Source organism: Choristoneura fumiferana, chromosome 17 (assembly GCF_025370935.1).
Source record: "Choristoneura fumiferana chromosome 17, NRCan_CFum_1, whole genome shotgun sequence".
NCBI classification, from domain to species: domain Eukaryota; kingdom Metazoa; phylum Arthropoda; class Insecta; order Lepidoptera; family Tortricidae; genus Choristoneura; species Choristoneura fumiferana.
In genome coordinates, this window is record NC_133488.1 from 12,769,262 (window position 1) to 12,796,451 (window position 27,190).

Sequence of the window (27,190 nt, forward strand, 5' to 3'; positions counted from 1 at the left end):
AGCTAGAATGATTAAATTCATATAATATATAATAATTTATTTATTTCTCATAGCAGAAGTACCTATCAAAATTATCTAAGCCGGGCTAGAATGAGAATCACAAGATAGATTTAGCATCGATTGTCAGAAAGAGCATGCTGAAACGGCGACGGCAGGGCACAGTACTGTCCGGTTAAAAGAGTGAACGGCGACGGCAGGCGACTGGCAGTGGCAGCCCTGGCGGCGGTCACGAGTCGCGCCCTCGCGTTACATAAATCTCGCCCGCTGCCCGCTACCTGTCTGTTGTCGCTCGTTTTGGCATCACATGCAGCCCACAACAATAACACTAAATAATTATAGACAGGCTATTTTGAACGCACTCAACACTTATACGCCGCAAACGAGCGTGTCTAATTTGAAACGACCAAGTTGAACGCTGAACTGTAATTACGCGTTAATCACCTCTACTTGTAGCACTTACATGCCTTTCCACGCACGTGGCCAAACAAAACACTTAAAAACGCTTTAGTCGCCGTATCGTCGAGTATATCTTATCACCACCTCTCGACGCTCTCCTTATTTTGTTACTTTGACGGAATCGAACCCAAGAGTACTTGCTTTGTGCCCGCTCCTGGGAATAGGTCAAGCGGTCGTTCAAATAAACACCGACAATAATCTTAAAACAGTTTATAGTCTGTTTAATTTAATTTCTGTGAAGACAGGCCAAGAAACTAATCGCTCAACCAGATCAGGGCAGTGGACAGCCTAGAAAAACAATTTTCTGTTTTCTTGGAAAAATGGGAAAAATTAAATGAGTTTTAAATTTCATGTTATATAACGCTTGATGTTGTGGAGAATTAAGGTGGCATTTAAAACTAAATTCTTTATTTATCTGAGACGAGTTTTTAGCCATCAATATGTTTAGAAAATGAGGGTAACTGAGTATTATTTTGAAATATCTTTGCTCACAATTTTCCACCTGATGCAAATGTCTACAACTCAATGCAAAATACTTTATACCAAATAATGAAGATTAGTTTAGTTACCATACTATAACGAGCGAATATTCACTAGAGAACTTAAGTTTGTTAACTACTTTACTTAGCTGCTACCCGCGACTCCGTCTACCAAGTATTCGTTTACCGCTATGATATCCCGTGGTAACTATACAATTTTCCGGGATAAAAACGATCCTTTGTCCTTTTCAGGGTTTTCAACCATCTAAATAACATAATATTTACTAAATCCGTACTAAATTTAATCTCAATCGAATCAGCGGTTGAAAGGTGAAGAGGTAACAGACAGATAGACAGTCTATTAGTACGGATGAAAGTGGGTCAATTCAATATTTACAATTGCATTATCTTTTTACTCCTAATAATTGTTATCAAAAACGCTCTTCTACTTATCATTCTTGTCATACCTAATTGGAGATCCATTAAATAAAACAGCGGTAACTTCTCACATTAAACAGCTGTTTAAACATAAAAATTTACTTCGTCATAATTTTTCTATACATTCGTGACGATATGTCAGAAGGGTTCTGCCGATGAACTTCCATGTTATTTATATATTTATCAGCAAATTTCGCAATGTGTTCATAAATCTATAAATTACCTACTATACATATAATGAGATTATTAATCATGCGAATGTATGTAGAGTCAAATTTTCCGATGTAAATGAAGAAATCTGTCAACTGAGTCTGTTATTTATTTATCGTATGGGATACGTGTCACTGCAAAACTGTGTAAGAAATACAAATGAAAGCTAAAAATTAAAACTTAAGTAAATCTAGATTTCTTAAAATATTCCACGGCTTTCTCTGACCTTCTTGAGGTCATCTATGTGTCCATCGAACTTTATGATCGGGCATTCCAGTACCATGTGGTGGGCCGTCTGTTCTGGGTGTCCACACTCGCAAGCCGCCGACTCGCACCAGCCCCATTTACTCCTAAGGTACGCGGAGTTCCCAACATTGATTCGGAAGCGGTTGGCCAGGCACCACACTCGACGCTGCGTTTCGAAGCCCGGGGGTCTTTTGCGGGGGTTCAACTCAAACAAGTCAGGTGGCTCTCCCTTCGTCTGCCATTCGCTGAGCCAGGCGTTCCACAATTCCCAGGCAGGGTCTCTGGAGTGTATTTTGGATACTGGTGGGTGGCGAGGTTTTAACCTTTGGGTTGCCGCAGGTAGGTCTTTATTGACAGGTAAGGTTGAGTCCCCGCATATTTTGTCCAGCTCGCGATGGAGGCATTGTTTTCGGCGCAGGCGCGGCGGAGCAATGTTGCTGAGTGCAGGCAGCCAGTGTGTGGGCATTGGGCACAGACAGCCTGTTACCAGGCGCATGGTGAGGTTCAACTGCGAGTCTACTACTGAGACATGTGCGCTGTTGAGCCACACAGATGCACAATACTCAGCTGAAGAATAGACCAGTGCGAGGGCGGTTGTTCGGAGGCTCACAACGCCGGCGCCCCAGGTAGTGCCCGTTAGTTTCTGCACTATATTATTGCGAGTCCTAATCTTAGCCGCAACCTTACCGAGATGGCTCTTGTAGGTTAGGCTTCGGTCGAGGGTGACGCCAAGGTACCTACTTGGGATTAGGGTTGTGTTTAAGCACGTCCCCTAACTGAGTGTAAAAAGTACATATTTTATTAAATTCATGGCATTGTGTACGTGAATGTAACTACCTGAACCCTGTGTGAAAAAGTGAATCCGCACTTGTCCAAGTATGACGTTAATTTATTACAGAAAAAATACAATTATTCAGACGCGCGTTACAGTATTACATGATAACAACCTCGTTAAAATGCTATGTAAAATAATAAAAATACTTAAAATCACTTTCATTGTGGTAGTGATAAGTTACTGTTTGGAAGTGGAATGTGGACGGGTCAAAAGGGTGGTGGGGGGAGCGGCCGTCGAGTGCGGTAATAATGTTCATTATGATACTTCGAGGTGTCGGGATGTTCAAACAAACCATAAACTTAGTTTTAACGTTCGTACTTTGGTGACTCTGTTCACGATCTTACCATTAATTACTCGATTATTTGAATTTTTAACCTTGGACGGCTCGCCCGCCGCGTGCGCTTACGTCGGCGCGTAACAAACACTCGTGATTTAGGTAACAATTTTTGTTATTAGTTTCGATCACCTTTAAACATAGGGTAGATACAGTCGACCAAACTCATTCATATACCTGGGTGGAACCTAATTTAATTGGTTCAATCAATTTTACTATGATTTCCTTTACAAAAAGTACGGGATGTCAACATTACATTAGTAGCACAGAGGTTCCACCCTATAGTACATCATTCAATTAGTTCGACTGTACTTATCCAAAATTACCCGGAAAAGTCCTGTGGTTTCCCTACTTTTAAATGGAAACCTACCTGCCGATGTGGATGGCTTGTAATTCTAATAATAAGTAGGTATCATAAATGCGAAAATTTGAAAGTCTGTTTGTTTGTTTGTTACCTCTTCACGTCTAACCCGCTGAACCGATATAAATTAAATTCCGTGTACCTATAGACAGTCTGAGTCCCGGCGAAGGACATAGGATAGTTTTATCGCGTAAATTTGCGTTTCCCGCGGGATTGCGATAAACAAATTCTTCACGGACGGAGTCACAGGCTGTTGCTAGCTTGCTAGCTGTCGTATAAATAATAACCGCCGTGTTAACGACAAGGCTGTGGCTTGTCTACCTTATCTTCTATCTATGGGCAAACATCAAATATTTTAGTGCAACCATTATTACGATTGTTATTAGCCTAGCCACTTAATGTTATTGCGCAACGTTCGATGTTGGATCTTAGAATGACTGAATAAAATCTAGTTTTAAACTAATCTATTCCGTTCAATCGTATCTCGATGGAACTCGTTTGAACTATTTTATTGCCGCTACACCTGGCGATGGCGCATTCACCGCGCTATAAAAACATTGCGTTCAAAAGATCGCTCTAAATGTAGAGAAAAACAAACCTGTAGAGCCGGCGTGAAGACTTCTGAGTCCCCTAGAACAGCCCAACTAATAAAATGCATACATTATACAGTCACCTGCATTACTATCTGCCACAGCGGAGCGTGAAAAAATATCTGTCACGTCCTACCGGCCCTAGAGATAGAGTCGGATAGAGTCGTATCAAATATTTATGTAAGTTTTGTTGTGTCAGATATTACTGCTGGTGGCTGTACCTAAGCAAGAAGTCTACGTCCAGAAAAAAATAATGCATATCTAGGGGCATTTCTATTTTTTCTATTAACTAACTGCTTCATTAAAAAAACGGTCAAGTGCGAGTCAGACTCGCACACCGTGACCAACAATTATCAAATACTTTATTCACACACAATTTTTATAAAGTACGCCGCTGCCAGACAGGTAGCAGTTTAATTTTTTCCCTAAGACCAACTCAGGCTTGATCGGTTTTTAGTTTCGCCATGTTTGATGTCAGAGACTATCAGCGCTAAAAAGCTGTAATTTTGCACGATATAATGTAGCAACTATGCCGACAAAATGATAAGAAAAATAAATAAAAAATATGTTACCTCCCATACACGTAGAGTAGGGATGATTTTATTTCTCGTCTAACTCTAATAGTGTGGGGTATCGTTGGATAGGTTAGGTTTAAAATCGGCGTTTTTTCGATTCAGTTATCTTTTTGCGATATATCCAACTTTAAAGTGCAAATTTTCGAGCGGCCACCATCCTCTCTGGTTGGTTTGAAAAATTTGAAAACACGCATATTTTGCATAAGTTTAGCTATCGTAAGGTCGCGGGTGAGCAAGGAAATTATTTTAGTTCAAGTTAATTATGGTAGTAACTATATCAAATTTACAAGGAATACTATAATGGTTAAGTTTACTTGAAAATTATTGGTAAGGAGTTAAAGAGTAAATAGCAGCCAAGAGTATAATATACCTAAACTTGGAAGATTCCGTATTAAATAGTTACAAAATGTTTGGAAAAATATTACCTACTTATTTTTTCTCTTGCCCGGTTTTATTATTTATGAATGTGCAGTTCCTAGGGGAAAGTCGGGTAGCCCCAGTCACTGTCCATTCTAGGCAATCTCGCACACATAGATAAATAGTGCACACCTTAAAATGTTGAGCAGCGGCGCAATATCTCACGATGTCGTCATTCCACCTAGTGGGAGGCCTGCCAACGCTTCGTTTCCGGTTCGCGGTCGCCACTCGAGAACTTTTCTCCCCCAGTGGGTATCTGTTCTTCGAGCTTATGTGGCCCGCCCATTGCCACTTCATCTTGCATATTTTTCCAGCTACGAGGGCGGGTTGATGAGTTTCCGAAACGGCACATAAATAATACAATATATATAAATATAATATAACCTTCTAAGTCCACGCACTTAGCCCAACGTTTCTCCGTTTTCGTTTGAACGTTTCGATTTATCTGTGATAACGACGTCGTTCCATATAAATTGTCATCCCCTATTTCATCCCCTCGCAGGTAAAATTTTCAAAAACCCTTGAACGCATATCTATTTATTTTTCAAAGTGCCCAAATGCCAAGTTTCATAAAGAACCATCGATTTATATTCGACGATGTCGACCTTCGTATAAACTTTCATCCCCTGTTTCACCCCCACACAGGAAGAATTAAAAAAAATGCTCGAAAATATATCTGTTTATCTCTTATCACGTGCCCAAATGCCAAGTTTTATAAAGAACCATCGATTTATCTTCGACAATGACGATCTTACATATATAAACTTTCATCCCCTATTTCACCCCCACACAGGAAGAATTTTAAAAAACGCGCGAACAAATATCTATTTATCTCTTATCACGTGCCCAAATGCCAAGTTTCATAAAGAAATATCGATTTATCTTCGACAATGACGGTCTTCCATATAAACTTTCATCCCCTATTTCACCCCCTCACAGGAAGAATTAAAAAAAAAAACGCGCGAACAATGTCTATTTATCTCTAAATCAGGTGCCGAAATGGCAAGTTTAATAAAGATTCATCGATTTATCTTCGATAATGACGACCTTCCATATGAACTTTCATCCCCTATTTCATCCCCTCACAGGTCGAATTTTCAAAAAAGCTCAAAAAAATAACGACATTTCTTATTAAGTGTCTAAATGCTAAGTTTCATGGTTTTATTTTCGACAGCGATGAACTTCCACCATATAAACTTTCACCCCCTATTTCAACCCCTTAAAGCCTCTTTTTCACGATAAAAAATAGCCTATGTTCTTTCCCAATGTCTAATCCAAATCGGTTAAGCGGTTTTTGCGTGAAAGCGTAACAGACAGACAGACAGACAGACAGAGTTACTTTCGCATTTATAATATTAAGTATGGATAGTATGGATTAGTATGGATTATTTTAATGTTAATAACTGAATACTTATTAAAGAAAGAAAAGAAAGAAAGAAAACATTTATTATTACCTCTGTATTTACGTAAAAGTCAGGAAATTAGAATGACATTATTACTTTTTTAATTTATTATTTTTAAATCTTTCATTTTGGAAACTTATCAACCCGCCCTCGTACCTATATGTCGGTGACTTCAGTTCTTCGACGAATTTCCGTATTCCGGATTCTATCGCGCAAAGAAGCTCCAAGCATAGCTCTCTCCATAGCTCGTAAAAAAATTATTACATTAACACAAATTTAGGGTATACAATAGGCAAATGTACCTATATGTATGTGTGGGTCAAATCTTGCAAGTAAAGTTTGACGCACTCCCAGTGGTCAGATTGACTTGAAAGGCATAGTTAGGTATGTACCTCTAATGTAAATCTGGTGACAATACAATTTTATCTGATAGTGACATTCTGGTAGTCCGGCCAGGATCGTCCCCGCAGGATGAAACTGAAACTCTCAACGGTTAATGGCATCGTAGTTTAAATGACAATGCAAGTACCTACAGCCAACAAAAAGTACAGGCAGCCAAAAAAGCTTGTACCTATTATATTATAAATGAAATTTTTAACAAACACTTTTTTGCTTTTGGGAACATTGAATACCTACTTTCTAAATTTTATTGTCGTGTTCGCATAAACGAAATGATTATTAGTGGCTTAACCCCACTTATGCTTAGACGGTGATCTGATCAGTGCTAAATTTAAGGCTGTCCTTTTGTATTTTTTTAATAAGCAGAATGTGTGCTTATTAAAACAGATGAGACTAGAATTCAGTATTTTTTTTAGTTCCCGCATATGAGGGGTTAAAGATTGTAAATTGCCTCCTGCACATGAGCTCGCATTACACATTACACATTCATTATTATAAGGTAGGTATATCAATAGGTTCTTGTTACCACGCAAAATTTTTAATTTAGAAGAATAGTAGGTACCTAATCTAGCTATATTTTGTTTTACGGTGAGTTGATAGGTCAGCCAAAATATCTTTATTCAATTTAGGCTATACTATAACAAGCACTTATGAATGTCAAAAAAATCTACCACCTCTGAAAAAACCTCTGTTGAGAATGAGAAGAATCCGGCAAGAAACTCAACGAGGTAGGTATATATTTTTTAAACGTATTTTAAGGTATGCATTTGAAAGAGCTATCTTGGTAAGAATTAATTTATTATAAGAATAATCTGTCCAGTTATAGACCTGCGATTATACGAAAGAAATAAACAAAAACTCAAGAAATTTAATGCGATCCGATAATCCTGTTTTGAGAAAGCAGTACCTATGTTGTTTGCTTCGAAACAGGACTAAAAATAAATTAATAAAATATTTTGCATATGGTCCGCACGATTATAATACTGTGATACAGTTTACTTACAGTATGTTACCAGCATGTGAGCATTTCTTAAAATTTATAATAATGAAGTAAGTGGAGAGTAAGACAGCCGGTGAAATTACTGGCACTTGAGGTATCCCAACTTAGGACTCTAGGTTGGCAACGCATCTGCAATACCCCTGGTGTTGCAGATGTATATGGGCGGTGGTGATCTCTTACCATCAAGAGACCCACTTGCTCCTTTGCCATACAGTCGAATAAAAAAAAGGTGCATTAGCAATTAATTTTCAGTGTAGGTAAATAAATTAAAATGTTTTAAGATAACTTTTCAATTTTTCGACGCAGCTTGAATAGGTAATGTGTAATAATCCGAACACTAACAATTTTATGGATGGTTACCTTGTGACGAGACATGCCCACATACCGGTAACACACTCTAAAGATGAACACACACGCATATTGAAGTATTGACGTTGACACTCGACTTATAGGTGCCCAGCCTCGTGTGGCGTCATTACGAAACGCTAGCACTTCTCAGCATCTATGTGGAGCAACGGTACTGACTGCCGAGTTCGCCAGCACAGCCGCGCACTGCGTACGCGCCGACACTCAGTACCTGCTGCAGCTGGACAATTGGTGCGGCGAACCGCCAAAGACGCGTGTACTGGAGGTTATCACACACGAGCTTTATGACAAGTTAGTTGAACCACGGGCTGACGTGGCGTACTTCGCGATCACGTGACCTAGCTACAAGTACCTAATCCGACAGCCCCGCCGCCTTATTGTCTAATGCTAGTACTAACCGGTAGAATTTCGTTGAACAGATTTTTTTTCTCATATTATTGTTTCATAGAATAATCAACATGAAACACTTAAGTACTTTGAAGAAATACGTATCATTGATTTTTTTACAAATAAAATTCATTATTTAGGTATTCATTTCATAGAATAACAAATCAAAGATTCTTTATTCTTATATTATTTAGTTGATATGAAACTTATTACAAAGAAAAACATTTCATGTAGTGGTAGTTTCTAAACGATTAAATGCATACCCTCCTAAAACGGTAGCGATTCACTTTCTGGTGTGGTCACAGTTCTTACCTAACCTAAACTCCTTTTCTGGTAGCGATTCGCTTTCTGGTGGGGTCACAGTTTTAACCTAACCTACTTTTCTGGTAGCGATTCGCTTTATGGTGAGGTCATAGTTCTAACCTAACCTAACCTACTTTTCTGGTAGCGATTCGCTTTCTGGTGGGGTCACAGTTCTAACCTAACCTAACCTACTTTTCTGGTAGCGATTCGCTTTCTGGTGGGGTCACAGCTCTAATCTAACCAAATCTAACCTACATAAAATTACAATATTAAAATGTGTTGTTTTTTATTAGATTTTGGACAACATAACGTCTATTTTTACATTTTCGTTGAAACAAAATACTTATCGTGAATAAATGCGCCGAACAAATATATTCTTTAAAAAAAATGTAGGTTGACACAAATTCTATAAAATTCATGAATTATTTTTCTATTCAATATGTTTCATTCGAGTAAATAGTAATTGAAACAATAATATTCGAAGTAAAAATACAAGGATATTATATGAATCATTTTCTGCGAAACGAAATTCTGTGAAATTTTTGACTATGAAAGAAGGGAACACCGTTTCCAACAAACAAAAACGACAAATAATAAAGAAACTCAATTGATTAATTCTAAATTAACCCGTCAAAACGACCAGATCGAGGTCGTTTACCCGGAAAAATGGCAAAGTAAAGTAAAAAAAAATCTGACCTAAGTAGGTACATCTGCACCAGCGAGAGACGAAAGATTTAATTTGAAATGCCTAAATAAGTACCTTACATTAAAAAACTTCGCTAACCCCTATTTTATAATAATAACGACCTTCGAACATAGAAATAGTGTTCGATTTATTATGGCGCTCACATAAGTAGATACAGTTAATTAGTTATAAAATAATACGAGTATTGTAGGCATTTGTATTCTGAATTACGAGATTAATGTTTGGTTACCTCCTTCGTCGATCCATGTGTTCTGGATCCCTTTTGTTGAATAGCAATCAATGGCACTTGTAACTGTAGCCGAGATGTCGATTAACTTCCGGGCAGTGTTGAGAGATTTCGTAAAACGATAGGAAAATATCAGAGGTCCTAGATCCTAAAAGCAAATTACCGCAAATTCAAATCCAAAAAACGTTCCAAAAAATGTCGTACAATTGAAAGTACAGAAATCATACCGAACCCTAAGTACTTATAGTACTTAATAAAACATTGGGTCAAGTATATAGGTACTTGGTAATCTCACTTGTTGTGCACACAATAATGATTTTACTTATATTTTATAACAACACGGAACGACTTTATTTATCTTAGCCAGATGATTCAACCGCGTGTGATGATCGCGGTCACGGGACCGGGCGGGATAACTGTCATTGGTGCGGTAAACATGTTTTTGCTGCATTTTAGTGCTGTGTAAATCAAACTACCCCCGTAATATTTGTGACATTTATACTATCATAGCATTATAAGATTCATGAGCCCGACTTGCAAGAAAAATAGTGCAAGTTGTTTTACAGTGCGAGGTCGTAAGCGAACGAGTTTGACGTAGTCAATCGAGAACAGCAATGTATGCTACTTGCGCGATTTTTCTTGCAGGCTGGGCGGGCATACATACACGTACCTACAGACAGTCTGTACTCTAGCTCCCCTAATCGTTCATGGGTAACAATATACTGGGACAGTTTGAAATACAATAAAAGTTTCAATGCAGCTATATACTTAGTAATAATTCTTCTATGTATGTATAACCCTTTATTTTTACATAGGTATCCTTGACATTTTAGCCTTTATTCTTTTTTAATGTTAATTTCAATGTGTTTTCATTCATTCTGATGATCCCTTGAGGAGAACCAGTCTTATTTTAATTGTTTTCATTCACATCATGACATGCTTAGAATTTTATTTTTTATAATTATTACTAATCTTTGACGATTTCAATACAAATTCTTATAAGTAACTGACATTTATGTAAATTATATTGTAATGATGTATTGAATGAATAAATAATCTAAACTAAACTTTTGTACATAAAACAAAAAGATACTAAATAAAAAACAGATTAAAATGCGAAACTGCTGTACAAAGGAGAACTTATCCCAGAAAGGAATGTCTTCCAGTTAACTTTCGAACGATTGACAGGACAACGACAACAAGGACGCATCAGCAAAAGTTAAAAGAGCCTAAACCTAAAATTGACCTAATTATTTAAAATACACATAGGGGTTGGTATTTATATTATTTTTATTCTACGAGCTTTTATTTGTGTTATTTAATCTATATTATATGTTTTTTGATAATATTCGCAGAATTAATAAAGTACCACGAAATAAACAAAAATGTGCAGCAAAACATTCTACATGTCTAACAAGCGCTAATTCACTTTGTTTAAAAAATGTTAACAAATAAATAAAATAAGCACTAAAACAACTACCAATAGAATACTGATTGAACTTACAAAGCGAATCGAAAATGATAGCCTTGCATTGCCCTTGGTGCCGTCAGTTCGCAGGCTTCTAATATCGACCTTTCGTTGTGGTGCTGAATTAAAAGTAGGTACCTACCATTATGCTATACAATACCTACGTATTCGTATGAAGTCGCCAAGGTCAGCAGTGTTCTTTGTTTATGAAATTATGACGTAAAATTAAGGCTTTTATGTTTTAGGTACTCACGAACGCACGACATCGCGCTGCTGCGGACGGAACCAGTAGATTGGCCCGGAATCAACGAAAATGTATTGCCTGAACATTATTTCGGTGCAACAGGTTTGTATCTTATTATAGGTACAATACAATACAATGACTATTTATTGAACACCAACACAGTACCAATAAGCAGTACTGAAAACACAGATATATAGAGATTTTCCTAGATAAGCAATAGGCGGCCTTATCGCTGCAGAGCGAGAGTATATTGTTTAATTTATTTGGTATACCTACTAGCCTTCACCCGGGGGTTCGCTTGCGTGAACCATTAGACCTGTGGCCCATTTCACGATGCTACAAGTTACAATTTACAAGCTAGTCTCTTTTCAATGCATACTGTTAAAAGTTAAACGAAGACTACTTATACCTACCGCTTGTAAATACTAAATTGTAACCTGTAGCTTCGTAAAATAGGGCACTGGAGGTGGATCGAGATTCCGCTATTTTACTGGGCATTCGCAAAAAATACACCCATCTTACGTTTCTAATCCTGCCGTGAAGCAGCAGTGCTTGCACTGTTGTGTTTCGGCGTGGAGAGTAAGACAGCCGGTGAAATTACTGGCACTTGAGGTTCCCATCTTAGGCCTCTAGGTTGGCAACGCATCTGCAATACCCCTGGTGTTGCAGATGTTTATGGGCGGTGGTGATCTCTTACTATCAGGAGACCACTTGCTCGTTTGCCATCCAGTCGAATAAAAAAAGTAGCCTACGCGTTATTCCCGAGATCCACCTATCTACAGAACAAATTTTATCATCATTTTACCGTGATAGTAACAAACACACAAGCATACACACGTGTAGGTACAGTCACCAGTATATTTGTTAGGGGATGAAGACGTACCTGTACCTCTTATGAGCTTCCTATCTGTCTTTCTAGTAATCATGATTACGTAGATACTCATGCTGCATCGAAATATCGGGAGCTCATCAAGACAAAGAAGAAATGACAATCTATATTATACATTCTGTAACAAATATATCTAGTGTAGCAGTAGTACCTATAGTAACGTATCCGTCAAGTTGAACGTTCCAAAGTAGACAAGTTTTATCTAAATTCTAAAGTTCCATCAGTTCCGTACACACGCACGTACACTACATGCAAGAATTTTTTTTTTTAGGTGAATGCACAGTATACGGTTACGGCGTCAAAAACGTTACCACTAACGAGCTTTCTGAAACACTAATGGCGGCTAACGTGAGGATAATTTCGTTAGACGAATGCGTTGAAGCTCTGGGGCAGTACGTCGCTCCCGCATACGACAGTGGGATGACGTGTGCGGTCGGGAACGGCGTCGATACTTGCGACGTAAGTACGTAGGTACTTATTTAGTCCACCGTAGGTACCTACCGCAGATTACACAGTAGTTAATGCTACTAGATACTTCACTACCGAGCAGTAGGTACTTACTACCTAAAATGTATTCGCCTAGAGTTGATTAGTATTATGATAACGTCTAGGAATCGACTGTCGTTTAGTTATTGCCTATTGCAAGCTATATCCTACGCGTAGCTTGTCACCGCACGAACTGAGTTTCGTGCTACCAGGCATTCAGTTCTTGTCAAACGCGAGGCCCGAGCGAGCGAGCGGACGAGGCGGCGATATTGCCATTTCGTTCTGGTTTAAAATAATAATTCATAGTTTTTATCAGTAAAAATAATTAGCGGACCGCATATTTGTACCTAATGAGTTAAATAGCCTTAATTTTTATATTTTTTATGAACTGTCGGCGAACCGTTCAGACTATAAAGAACTATGCTGGGTATAACTAAATGCTTAGGTAACATCGCGAACCGGAATTGTTGAGCCACTCGCCACTGTTCCTAACTTAGCCGTGTTGTAGATACAATTACATACCTACTCACAGTAAAAAATAGTACATTGTATCTTAAGGGCGGTAAATAAGGAATTACGAACGAGAGTCTATTAGAAGCCCGAAGTGGAAGACACTGTAAAAGAAAAACTATTATTTTTCAAAAATTGCTGATACCGCTGACTGCGCTTTTGGTAGGTAGCCTATGTTACGTACAACACTGTTTACGAGCAAGTGTGATGAAAAATCTTTAATAAAACAGTAGCATTACACAGACAAATTACGAATAATGGTAACTAACTGGCTCAACAGTCGCTGTCTCGCTGTTCGCAATTGTGCGTATTATATTATTATTATAAACCACTGAACTTACAGGGAGATTCTGGGGGAGCCATGATGTGTTCGGGCCTATTGGAAGGTATCAGCAGCTATGGTCTGGGCTGCTTGCCGGGCGTGCCTGCAGTCTACACCGGCGTCCGCGCGCATCTGGCCTGGATACAAGATATAATGCAGAATGGACCTCAGAGTACTGATTACCCTGCTGCTCGGTAAACTTGAGCATTCAATTCAAGCTTTTAACTTGCAATTTATGTAGGTATGTAACTATGTATGTATATGTATGTATGTCCGTACAAATCTTGCAAGTTGAATTTGACCCACTTCCAGTAGTCGGTTTGATTTGAAATTTGGCATACATATGTAAATCTGCAGTGAAAGTTAGTTAGGCAAAGTCGTATCTGCAGGACGGAACTCCTCAACAGTTTAGGTATGACATCTAGTTGAAATTTGGCATGGAAATGTAGTTTGGACGGCAATGCACGTACAGTCAACAAAAAATAGGTACAGACTGCAAAAAAGCTTGTATTAAAAAAACAAAAAACTTTTTTTAAATCATTTTAGGGAACGCTCTAGCACATTCTCGTCAAAAACTAATCACGTTGATGTCGGACGGACGCTCTGCAAAAAGCTCGAAGCATATTTTTCATCACACTTGCTCGTAAAAAGTGTCGTAACATGCAGGCTACCTTGGTTGCAACCCCCCAAATAAAACCCTCGACCTTAATGTTCTTGTCATGAAACCTAAGGTCGGTAAATGAGCCATTGCGCGTACTAATTTCTTGTCATGAAACCCTTGGTCGGTAAATGAACCGCGCACCACATGAACGCCAAACATTGCAGGCGCACGCCGCGGGGGAACTCGCTGGCGCTGCCCGAGAGCGCAAGGTATCGGCCATTTTTAAAATAAATATTTATTCTTTCACAAATATACAAATTTACTCGCAAATGTGATGAAAAACATTATGTCGCACGGGTGGTACTGGAATTACGAACATCAACTCATTAAAGCCCTCAGTCTTCGACTTTGGGCTTCTAATATAATCTCGTTTGTAATTCCGCACTTACCGCCCTTAAGACACAATGTACTATACCGTCGTTTCGCTTGAATGCTAATAAGCTCTTGTTCATTTTGTGATCTTTTACCAGTAACGTTACATTCGCTACACAATGCTCATTACAAGTGAATGCTCAAGTTTGTCTGTATAATGCAGCGGTTGCGGACTAGTCTTAATTTTGATTACATAGACAAGAAAACCACGAATTTTGATACATTTATGTATATTTGTCAAGGTATATCTTGATAACACGAAGCACAACAATACACATTCTAACCATACAAAGAATGCTTTCATTTAGATTTAGATACAGAACCAGTTTCAAAGTTATAATTTTAATACATTCGAATAATGGTTTATTGTTTTCAGCATGTGTGTGTAAACACAAAAGTTTAGTATAAAGGAACTATCACTGCACTCCACTCTCTCCACTCTATACACTCAAAATTAGTAATTATTAAGGCCGCCTTACACATGCTCGTTACTAGCATGCTTAAAACCTCTTCGCCGCCACAAAACAAACGAAGTGACGTGCTCTGTGCGCCACAGAAAAACCCGCGACAAATCAATTTGATTTTTAATTCCGTTGCAGGATTAACTTCGAGTTGAATGTTGGTCATGTGTAGATGACCGTGGCGTGTGAGGCATTCCATTGGCTGTCACGTCACGACTGGATGACTCTGGCGGTGAAGAGGTTAATAGTACGTGTCCTATACACACATGCTAGTAACTAGCATGTGTAACAATAGCTATTTATAGTCCCTTTAGAGTCCAGTTTATGTTTCACCCCATAAGCCCAGTTTAGTCTTGCAAGATAAATCACGTAAGTTGCATTACATTGCCTACAATATCGTAAGCTTTATGCCTCACATGTTTTGCCACTTGCACAATTTTTCATTCAGGTCTAAACAGAGCTTTATACGCTTGTGCAACTGACGGAGCCGGGGAGGCTAGTACGAAATTCGAAAATCGGAGTTCGTATCGTACCTACTGTCCTTCTCACTCTCGTATTAAATAATATAAGCGTCAGTGGGACACCAAGATACGAAGTTCGGATTTTGCACACACCTATAGACCTATAGAGCCAGGTTCAGTTGTGGCGAAAGGCGTATGCAGTTTTTATCCAAAGATTAAAATAAATTTTCCGTTACTTATCAAAACGACTTAATTATGGATCTTCCAGCTCATTCTTATATTTAAGTATCTACCCCTGTGCCATTTAAAAGGACTAACACTATGTGCAGTGGACAGGTTTTAAAAACGTTCTAAAGGCGGAAACAATAGTACAATTACTGTAGAGGCCAGGAAGTAGGGGGTTGCTGCCAAGCAGATATAGACTTAAATGGGATGCGAGACGGCAACCCAGGTTCGGCCGAATTATAGTCTTTCTCACATTACATGAAAACAATAAAAAAAAACAAGAAATGAAGCTGGCGGGACGCTAGTCTGGTCGCCTGTTGTGTGGCTGCTGGCGGCGGGCGGCTGCGGGCGGTTTGCTGTGCGTGTCGCAGAGCGCGCGTTGAATCAAAGACGGTCGCATTGCCGGCCAGCGGCCTGCAAGGTTGTATGAAATCTCTTTGCAGCCGCTAGAAGTGACCGCGCGCACGCAGCTGAGCGCCACAGCGCCTGCAGCGCGATACTCTCGGCCTAATTATTGTAACAACGTCATAATTCATGTCATGTTGAGAAAAGTAATATACTAGCGTCATTCAAATAATCTGTTTTTAAAGCATAATTAAATATTAAATAAAATTTTATTTCCATTCAACACAACATTGTCTAACGATGGGTCTAGAGGTATGTCTACACATACAAATTTGTAATAATGTTGAATTGAATATTATCCCTGTAGCATCTTCGAATACCTATGTACATTAATTGTAAAACATATTGGCTTGCATAATTTATTTCTCATTTCGACGTCGTACAAGAAATTTTAATTTAGATGATCGATCATCTTAAATAAATATTACCAATACTTGGTTTGGATAGGTATTGAACTAAATGTAAACAAACTTCAGCTGCCAGATAAGGTACATTCAAGGATTTCAAACATTTTACTTATCTATCATCCATACTTTATTTATAATATTATAAATGAGAAAGTGTGTGTTTTTATGTTTGTGTATGTATAAGTTGTCCGTCTTTCACGTGTTTTGGCATAGAGATAGTTTAAGGACCAGAGAGTGACATAGGCTACTTTTTATCCCAGAAAAATGCACACCTCCCGAGGGAACAGCGCGCGATAGCAGAATTCCACGCGGGCGTAGCCGCGGGCAAAAGCTAGTTGTAATATAAACTAGACTAGTGTATTTCAATACAGAAATGTAAATGTTAGATAAAACTATCAATATTTAAGACACTAATTGACGTTGTTTTGTTTACATTTAGTTAAATACCTATCCAAACCAAGTATAGACTTCGAGTCAGAGTCCTATTGAATTATCTCATTATATGTGTTAACTTAATTGGTACATTGTTTTTATTCTGAGACTCCTTCCTTATTTTGATACCATTTTTCAATCGCGTATAATTTCATCATTATCGTCCTAGCGCCAAAGTCAAATTTTTGATATATGAACATCAAACTTTATGTCATTTATGATAGTTTGAAGTTCAAATTAGAATAAGTACTTTATAAAGGACTCTGGGCGTTAGGAGGTTATGAAATTCACCTTTTAGGATCTAAGTTTTTTTTATAGGTCTAATGAAAGCCAACCAGTGCCAGATTTCAGTCTTAGATTAGATCATAGATTTAGAATATAGTAGGTAATATATCGGCAATGTGAGAGAAATAGCGAAGTGGACAGTAGGTATTTTTTAGACAAGATGGATATTTATTAATCGCGATTATAGTCTCTCATCTGCATTGCATCTGGGCCTGTACTACGAAGTGCAGAATTCGAACTTCGTATCTTGCCGTCCCGCTGATGCTTAAATTATTTAATACGAGAGTGAAAGGGGCGGTACGAAACGAACTTCGATTTTCGAATTTCGTAGTAGCACTGCAGGACAATCTAATCTATCTTATAATAAATATAAAATTAACTAGTATATACTATATCTATGAATTAGACAGAGTTAATCATGTTAAGTAATCAGTATATTTATTTAAATTGACAACCCCATTCGACAGCTAGTAAACATACATTATACACATATAAATTGTATAACGGTATTAGGAATAGATGGTATAAAATGGTAAGCTTTATATTACATTTATAATTGTGGACAACATCAATTATACAGAGTATTTTATCAGTATGAATGCCATCTCAATTTATGATAAAAACGCCCTATACTTACACAACCTCAGACACTTTGGTTTTTTGCTATTTCCATTCACAAACATAATAATAGCCTAAAGATAACTCATCCATGGCGTTATTAGGTACAAATTACGTTTGGTCATTTAGATACTCGAATAATGCACAACCTCTTATTATAATATCAACAGTAGATAAGTAAAGGCCATCGAGAAAATGGAAGTGAATTCAGTAACACTTAACAGTGATTATTAACACCAATAACATTTATTACTAACGTTAAATATATTTTTAGTTAAATTTACTAGCGCATATAAATACAACACACACGCCCCGTATTCGCGACTGGCTCCCCGAGGTACAATAGGACTGTCAAGCCATATGAATCCTAACTAATACTATAAATGCGAATGCGAATTTGTTTGTTTGTTACGCTTTCACGTATAATCCGCTGAACCGATTCGGAAGGAATTTAGGATAGATAGTTTAGCATAGACCCTGGAATAGTACGTTGTGTCTTAAGGGCGGTGAATAAGGAATTACGAACGAGAGTCTATTAGAAGCCCGAAGTCGAAGACTGAGGGCTTTAATGAGTCGATGTTCGTAATTCTAATACCGCCCGAGCGATATACAATGTTTTTCATCACATTTGCGAGTAAAATTGTATATTTGTAAAAGAAAAACTAATATTTTTTCAGAAATTGCCGATACCGCTGATTGCGCTGTTGGCAGCTCCAACTGCCGCGCCGCGCTGTTGGTAGCCTCGTGTTACGACACTGTTTACGAGCAAGTGTGATGAAAAGAATATACGATAGTTTTTAGTTCCCTCAGGGTCGCGATAAACCAAAACTTATAATAAACATTATCATGATGCTGATGTATCCACGGAAGGCGAGTAGCTCAATTTGATCTTAATCTACAACTAATTAATATTTTCTAATAAAATAATACAACAAACCATAACAATGCTCGCTAGTTAATCTTAGTAGCCGACCGGGCGACCACCAACCCTACTTGTCAACACGTAAAGCTTTTAAATTCTTGTTTACACATCTCGTATGTTATATAATACATCTCTATTACGGATTAAACCCTCTCAATGGGATGGATTATAAACATACTAAAATAAATATTTGTACTAAATATAAAATAACATATTTCGAAAGTAGGAACTGTATTCAAATATACTATCAAAGCTTTCATTCATACTCGTAATATATGAAAATTTTACGAATATAGGAAAAACTAATACAAATGAGTGGGATGTCAGAGGTTAATTGGTATGAATTGTATTGCAGTGCAATTGCAGTGCACGCTTGTAAGTGTATTTTTGATACTACCTCAAACTGTAACCAGACAAAGATTTAAGTGCTGTGAACCGATATCAAAACAAATTGTTAATTTAGAATTAACTACCAGAGCGTAATTAATTTTTGAAATATTTTCGAACAGCAATGTAATGCGTACAATAATTTGATACGAGAGAAGCGTTCTGTGACAGCTGTCACGTCAACAAGTGCGACGTTTTGAATAAAAAAGTAGTATCGCGTATATCATAGTGATACATTGCGTGCTAATTAATTTTGTAAGGAAAATAATAAGTCTCTTTTTTTAATAAAACTTAATAAAATGTGAATATTAGGGCCTTCACTAACTGCCCTTAAAGTTTGAGGTAGTATCAACCTGCACTGAATAATGACATTCCAATAACATCTACGTATTGCACAATACTAACATTACATCAAACAAGTATTAGTTAACCTACAATCACTGATGGATGACTAGCAGAGCAGACTGACTGAAATATACTCGTTCAGCACAAACTGAACCCAAAAAACTTTTTCCACCAGAGATGTGCGAGGATGTGTTGCGAGGAATGTGTTTGTCATGAACCAATAGAAACGCTTCATTTACCTATCCTATCCTCGCAAAGCGCATCTCTAGTGGAAACAGCTCGACGAAGCGAAGATAGGTTAATAAAGCGTTTCTATTGGTTCATGCATGACAAACACATTCCTCGCGTAGAAACGCAGCAGAAATAGTTTTTTTTTTTTTATATTCAATCGATTTAACTCTGGAGTAAGAAGGTGAAATGTAAGCCGATAGTTTCAGCACGAAAATGAAACTTAAGACAGTTCCATGATAGGCGAATTTTTTTTTAAATGATTTCTGAAAATTTGGATACAGATAAGAAATAAATAAAAAATAAAATTCTATGCGGCGAAGTCCCTAATTGTTACTATATTTTCATGTTTATGACCACGTAAACCATGAACGAGTTTCCGCTGTGGGCGTAGATCCCCCACTTTGGGGCGTTTTCGGTGTTTGAGGTGATTTTGGAGTCTTTGGTGTTTTCGGTGAAGCTGGCGACTTTTGACCCTCTGTTGCCGCGTCTTCAGTCTTCAACTGGAAGAAGGTAGAGACGAAGATTAACCACAGTGAATAAAAACTTCAAAATAAAGCCAAACACTTCAGTGAAGGTCCTGTATATAAACTAACCTAACCTCTTTTTTTATTAAAGGAACAACTGGATTCCTTTATTCTGCAATTTTCTAATTTATGACAAAAAAATTAGGTGGTTTTTTTTTTATTTTACCTTGTTATTAGTTTTGGCTTGCATATCTTTTTCATAAGCTCGAACATCATCAATGGTCATGTTATACCAGTCATCCATCCATGCAAATGCTTGCCGGTGACCCAGTAACAGAATCTCGCGAATGGCCTGCAATGAGGAAGGAAAATCAACTTGACTTTAGGTTTTATTTGTATGTGTAACAAACTCATTTTTATTATTTAAATTTGCGAATTGATGCGATCCTGAATGTGATCGTGGCTGGTTCAAAAAGAATCCATTGTGATACAGAGGGAATGTAGCCAGTATAATGGGTACCTATAAACCGCAAGGCAAAAGGAAGGGTTGTGGTATTAAGGTACTTACCTAGTATCAGTGACATGCATTTACTATTATACTTCTTACTGACAAAGCTGATCGTTGTATTTTAATTGTAGTGATGTATAATAGTAGATTGTACAACAAGAGCATAAAATGAGTTATTTTACCCAAGACGTTCATATAGCTGGATATGGATAGACACGTGTCGAGGGGAAAATGGGTTTAATGCTCGAGTTTTACACTCTGCTTTTCACTTCGATGGCGAGGAAATGAAATAGCAAGAGTGGAAACAATTGTTCACCTAATATGTACCTTTTATTGTTCACGCATTACTATTATAATTATGAATTTTTAGTTTTACTGATCTATTTTGGTTGATATGATTGATTTTTAGTTTTATAAAAATTTAAATTATTAAAAAATATATGTAGAAACTTCTTTGTTTGTGGCTGTTTACACCTGATTGCCTTGGTCTTAGACGAAGATTTTACTTTATGCACTAGAGCATAAAAAGTCACTTTATGTCGCCTAGATTCAGCATAAACTCTAACTTTAAGAGCATGAGAAGTGAAAAATAATTTGTTATTATCGATTTTTTCCTTACCCCCTGTACATATTCTTCAACACGTGTCTGCAATCCCCAGACTTCAAACTTGACATGGACAACTTTGTAACAGCACATGATGGGCTGGTGTGTGTCCCTCCATCCTTCAACAAGAGGCCCGCGTCCTGTCTTCTCAGATTTGAAGAATTTAGGATCCTCTGCCTCTTTGTAATGATGTGGTTTGATCTCATCATAAGCAATATCTAGGAAATCAACCTCCCGACTTTCTAGTTCTTCTGGGGTTAGTCCTAAACACTGCAAAAGGAATAAACTACAGAGTACTTTAGCTGTTGCACATGACTTTCCCGCGAAAACTTTTCAATTTTCTACGATAAAAGTATCTTATGTTTTTCCGTGGGACTTCAACTATCTCTATAACAAATTTTATCAAAATTCGGCATTCCATGTATGACTAACAAACATATTCACAAAAAATCTTATTTATCATTATGCCCATTTGTAGTTGGGGTAATCGTAGTAACAATAATTAGTGGAACTGTGACATGACAGAATAAATTGTAGCATAGCACTACTTACTTACATTGTAGCATAGCACTACTTACTTACATTTTCAGTTGTGCCATTGTTATCTTCATACCTTGTTTGGATTGATATCGAGAATTTGGGAATAAACGAGCACTGGAATAAAAAGGAAAACAATATATTTAGTACTAACTAATAACTATTGAATTATCATCATCATCCTATCCATCATATCATAAGCATACGAGTATATACGTTCCATAGCAGGGCACAGGGGACTATATTGGAGTCCCTAATATCTTTTGTCCTAATTGTATGTTCCCTAATAACTTTGGTCATAATGATCTTTTGCCATAACAACGTATTCCCTAATGTAAGTGCCATAACTTTTTTTACCCTAGTATTGTATGTCCTAATACTTATGTGCACTATCGTCTTTAGTACTAATGTTCATATGTCCTAATAGTTATATATCCTAACAGTGAATGCCATAATCATGGGTATATATTGGAATGGAATCCCTAATTTATTTTGTCCTAATTGTATTTTTCCTCATAACTTTGGTCATAATGATCTCTTGCCATAACGACGTTTGCCCTAAACACTATTTGTCATAAAATATACTTAACGTTTACTCTAAGATTTAACACTAGTAACAGTTCGATTCCTTTGGGGACTCAGTGCTAACCTAACCTAACATATTTTCTGGTAGCAGTTCGTTTCTGTTGGGGACGCAGTTCTAACCTAACCTACTTTTCTGGTAGCAGTTCGTTTCTGTTGGGGACGCCGTTCTAACCTAACCTAACCTACTTTTCTGGTAGCAGTTTGCTTGCATTGGGGACGCAGTTATAACCTAATCTAATCTACTTTTCTAGTAGCAGTTCGTTTCTGTTGGGGACGCAGTTCTAACCTAACCTAACCTATTTTTCTGGTAGCAGTTTGCTTCCGTTGGGGACGCAGTTCTAACCTAACCTAACCTACTTTTCTGGTAGCAGTTCGTTTCCGTTGGGGACGCAGTTCGGGTGCCATTCGCGATCCATAACATCGTATGTCCTAATGTACTGTTTGTCCTAATCATCATTTGCCATAACGGTTTTTTTCTGAAACCGTAAATATTTCAGAAATTTTGAAGTGGTCATTCTGTAAAACTGTATAGGTTAGGATAGGTTTATTTTATAACAACCCTGAAAAAATTACGGTTTCAGAGAAAAAAGCGTTATGGCAAATGATGATTAGGACGAACATTACATTAGGACATAAGATGTTATTTGTTATAATATTAGTACAGAACAAATTAGGTATTTTGGCATTAGGTCATGTTATATTATGGCTAAAGTAATTAGGTATTTTGAGCATTAGGTAATGTAATATTATGGCTTATGACTCTTAGGACATAAGAAACATTATGGCTTATAATCTTTATGGCTAATGAACGATATGTCAACAGCGTTAAGGACAAAATTGGTATGGCACTTGACTTTAGGACATACGACGGTATGGATCGGGACCGAGACCCGGGCACAGGCCTCGTCTCAGGATGAGGGCTTGGCTAAGCCGTAATACCCACGCGGGTCCAATGCGGATATCTATATATATAAAAGAAAAAACTGACTGACTGACTGACTGACTTATAGATCAACGCACAGCCCAAACCGCTGGGGCTAGAAACTTGAAATTTGGAATATATGTTCCTTAATAGATGTAGACGCGCACTAAGAAAAGATTTTTCGAAATTCCCACGGGATAGGAAAATATTTAAATTTTTTCGCTTCTTTGTTTGTAGTCGAATCTCTGAAACTATTGAGCCGATTTAAAAAAAATCTTTTACCGTTAGTAAGCTACACTATTCTTGATTGACATAGACTACTTTTATCCGGGATAATGCAAAATTCCCGCGGGGTAGAAATAAATAAATTCAATTTCGTAGCTGATTTAAAAAATTCTTACATATTATGTGAAATGACAAAAGCTACTTTTTATTCGGGAAATTACAAAATTCCCATGGGATAGATCACTCATTTTTACAAGCTTTTATTTAGTTTCACCTCTCCCGTTGTCTGTCTGTCTGTCTGTAGTCAAATCTGGTAAGTTTTTGACCAACTTCCAGTAGTCAGATTGACTTGAAATTTGGAATACTTATGTAAATCGCGTGACAATACAATAATCTAGTAGTTACATCCTGGTAGTCCAGCCAAGATCGTCTCTGCAGGACGGAACTCTTCAATGGTTAATAGCATCAACTTGAAATTTGGTATGCAACTGTAGTTTTGGTGACAATGCAAGTAGTCAACAAAAAGTACAGTCAGCAAAAAAAAAGCTTGTATTAAAAATTACATTTTTACCAAAAAAAATATATTTTTATTGAATTATGTTATGACAAATATATCTAAATAATAATAACTTACAGTGTATTCTGTGCAGCAAACATGAAAAAGAAAAATTTCATTAGGAAAGGAATGCACATCATCAACAAGATATTTGAATTTAACTAAATAAGTATATTACCAGTTATGGTGAAGGGATAATAATTCCAAGCCTTTTCAGTGATGTAAAATATTTTTGGTGTCATTGATTGAATCCAGTAGGGCAGATGACTAAAAAATAATAAAAATATTGTTTTAATACTTTTACCACTGAAAAATAATTGTTACAAGAATTACTAAAAAGTACTTATAACATTTTCAAATGCATTTCACTTTGAATATATTTTATTTAGTTAATGAACTAAAACAATTACTTTGCTCACCTGCAACTTTTTTTTTTAAAGCAAAGCAACACCTGATTCAATAAATTATATTTCAGTTAGTCTAACAAGTGTAATTGTGGACCTTTGTGTACAGTGACTGGTAATTCAACCTATTTCTTGAAGGAGATTACTAGGGGTATGAGCTGAGTGGTGCAAAATTGCACATTATGATAATTTGTTATACAAACTTTCCCAAGTTGGATTCACCTGTCCACAATTTTTCTTTTTCAAAAGCTCTCCAATTTCAATATCAGCATTTATCAAAAACTAACTGTTGCTTGTTTTGACACAAGTTTTAAGACTTCATTTGTAATGAGATAATTTATTACTGCTTAGGGGATGCCGTTTTCTTGGAATAAAAGTATCCTGTGTTAATCCAGGTTATAAACTGTCTGCCAAATTTCATCTAAATCAGCAGAGCCGTTTTTATGTGATTGAGTAAAAAACCTGCCACCACCTGCTATGTCGACCACTAGCTCCAATGGACCAAAATTATCACAAATATAGCCTTTGTATAACCTCCATTAACCCTAGAATACTCGCTACAGGGTAAAAAATACCACACGGTAGGTAATTCTTGTCCTAACTTTTTTCTTCTTCATCTTAGCAGCTTGGCTTTTTAAGTAGCTTCTAGTGGATAGATAACGTATGTGTACCCCCAAATCGGTTAGTTACTTGTGCTGTGTTTGATGACTACAGATGCATAAAGTACTTATGGGTGAAAAATACCCAGTAGCAACGGTTTTTGTTATGTTTTTTTTTTTATATTTACATTTATGTTTTCTTGTTAAGGCACTCAAATAATTAATAATCCGCTGAAAGATAGTGATATTGAACAGCCCCCAGAAAAAAATATAGCGAGAATGAAAGTGGATCAGAAATGGAGGATTTTGAGGAGGAAAAGGAAAACTTTTGGCATCTACGATGCATCACAACGGAAAAAAAGGTTCTGGAGAAGAACAAGACTCAGAAATGATACTGGACTACAACAAAAGTATATGCAATGTATCTAGATGTTATGGAGAAACTCTGTGCAACCTTTTCAGTGGCTTGTGCAACCAGATGGCCATTGGTACTATTTTATGGTCTTCTAAACCTGGGTGGCATCAATGCTTATGTTATAGTGAAGGCCAAAGGGAAAAGGGAAAGAAAATGGTGGAGCTGTGATGGATCTAAATAAAAAAAGAATAAAAAAGGTCTAATTTTGATATTTTTTTAGATTGAGCCCTCATTAGTAAATAAATGTAAAAAATTGTTATAATTTTTAGTTTTATTTATGGACAACAACATCAATTATGCTTTGTAAAAGTAAATATTTAAAAATGTTACTTTCTTTATTAAATATACCTAATACCTATTTAAATTCCTGGGTATTTTTTACCCGGTAGCAAGTATCCGCAGTTGTAAATACCTAGAGAGTATCGCCGGGTTAAGGAATAAGTTGAATGATCAGTACCCCGTAAAAAATAAATGTGGCAGGTAAAGTAACAGAAAAGTAACAGCAACTGAAATAATTAATTAATTCCTGACCTAGAAAGGTGAATCCTTTTCTCTGTATATTGGCCTTGTCCATTGACTTCATCATTCACCTGCTCGTTGGCGACCACTTCAACGCCTTCCCCGTCACTGGACTGCTCAAAGCTATGACGAGCTATCATGTACAATTGCCCGATGCGGTACTGTTAATTTATGAATAAAATCATATTAGGATTTTACCAGTAATAAAGATAACAGGGATTAAATTTACGCGCACGGCGCAATAAACAGAGGTAAATATCAAATGACTCCTGTAAACTAATAAAGCTAATTAATTTAATTATATGATACACGAAGTGTTTTGATTTTACTGAACACTCACCTCTTCCACAGTCATGGGCATGCAAATTTTATATTCTTTAGTTAGCACCATGTTAGTTTATCGGTAGCTCAAAATTTTCATTCAATAACACGTTTTTCTTTCAAGGAAACTTTACTGATAAAGCTGGAAGATCTACACACAAGCACTGTAGAGTAGATACTGGAATGGAATGGATGGAACTGGCTGGACTGGCTGAATTGGATGGTAGGAACACAGACTAATAAGGGTAGGAAGGACTCCGCAGTTTACTTTGATTTGACAAATTTGACAATTGACAGAAGTGACATCTGTCATTGTCTTGTCAACTTTTTTTCAATTGTAAACAAGATTTCATGTTTCAAGACCATTCAGCTTAGATAACACGAACATCAAAAAACTTAAATGATTACAAAAAATATATAAGTCTCAGGCTTTACCTACTAGCAACTACTAGTGATCTCAAACAAAATTGTTTCTTTTTTAAACTCAAACAAGCCTCGACTCGCACCTATTGACTTTTATTAATCTATGAGGGAAAATTACTACAAGTTATTCGTTAAATTAAATTGAAATGAAACTTAACGAGAATATCTGAACTGAGCACCATTTGCGAAACAGCAGGGCTACTACGAAACTCGAAACTCGAAATTCGTGTCGTGCGGTCCCTCTGA

The 27,190-nt window shown here is 37.1% G+C and overlaps 3 protein-coding genes across 4 annotated transcripts in view; 1 reads left to right on the top strand and 2 right to left on the bottom strand.

The window, feature by feature from the left end:
* Eip63F-1 (Ecdysone-induced protein 63F 1) overlaps positions 1–9,878 on the bottom strand; it is a 47,155-nt gene extending 37,277 nt beyond the window's left edge. The window contains exon 1 of the mRNA XM_074099821.1: positions 9,735–9,878. Within this exon, the coding sequence (XP_073955922.1) occupies positions 9,735–9,751 (17 nt within the window). The 5' untranslated portion in view covers positions 9,752–9,878. The remainder of the gene's footprint in view (positions 1–9,734) is intronic.
* On the top strand, positions 2,530–25,949 carry LOC141436778 (trypsin alpha-like). 2 transcript variants are annotated; one of them, XM_074099820.1, is made up of 6 exons: positions 2,530–2,906; positions 8,196–8,400; positions 11,445–11,545; positions 12,604–12,795; positions 13,672–13,844; positions 25,475–25,949. In XM_074099820.1, the coding sequence occupies exons 1-5, from the start codon at positions 2,708–2,710 to the stop codon at positions 13,827–13,829; spliced, it is 855 nt and encodes a 284-aa protein (XP_073955921.1). In that variant the 5' UTR covers positions 2,530–2,707; the 3' UTR covers positions 13,830–13,844; positions 25,475–25,949. The 2 variants fall into 2 exon arrangements, with proteins under 2 accessions (XP_073955921.1, XP_073955920.1); XM_074099819.1 differs by having other exon boundaries at positions 2,531–2,906; positions 12,604–12,791.
* Positions 17,786–26,902, bottom strand: rdgBbeta (cytoplasmic phosphatidylinositol transfer protein 1). Its single transcript, XM_074099828.1, has 8 exons — positions 26,541–26,902; positions 26,213–26,361; positions 24,442–24,530; positions 24,342–24,349; positions 22,021–22,092; positions 21,454–21,708; positions 20,553–20,678; positions 17,786–20,362 (listed from the first exon to the last, which is right to left on the bottom strand). Exons 1-8 carry the CDS (start codon positions 26,589–26,591, stop codon positions 20,210–20,212), a joined length of 903 nt encoding a protein of 300 aa, XP_073955929.1. The 5' UTR covers positions 26,592–26,902; the 3' UTR covers positions 17,786–20,209.
* Between the last annotated feature and the right edge of the window lie 288 nt (positions 26,903–27,190).

What these genes read in the sequence shown, in the direction of transcription:
- LOC141436778 (XM_074099819.1), top strand. Translation starts at nt 2,708, where the DNA reads ATGACGTTAATTTATTACAGAAAAAATACAATTATTCAGACGCGCGTT. An exon ending in GGGAGCGGCCGTCGAGTGCG is followed by an intron (nt 2,907 to 8,195) that starts GTAATAATGTTC and finishes CTCGACTTATAG; the next exon opens with GTGCCCAGCCTCGTGTGGCG. An exon ending in ACGGCGTCGATACTTGCGAC is followed by an intron (nt 12,792 to 13,671) that starts GTAAGTACGTAG and finishes CTGAACTTACAG; the next exon opens with GGAGATTCTGGGGGAGCCAT.
- rdgBbeta (XM_074099828.1), bottom strand. Translation starts at nt 26,591, where the DNA reads ATGGTGCTAACTAAAGAATATAAAATTTGCATGCCCATGACTGTGGAA. An exon ending in TTGAAGAATATGTACAGGGG is followed by an intron (nt 20,679 to 21,453) that starts GTAAGGAAAAAA and finishes TCCTCATTGCAG; the next exon opens with GCCATTCGCGAGATTCTGTT. An exon ending in AAGCCAAAACTAATAACAAG is followed by an intron (nt 20,363 to 20,552) that starts GTAAAATAAAAA and finishes ACCTTCTTCCAG; the next exon opens with TTGAAGACTGAAGACGCGGC.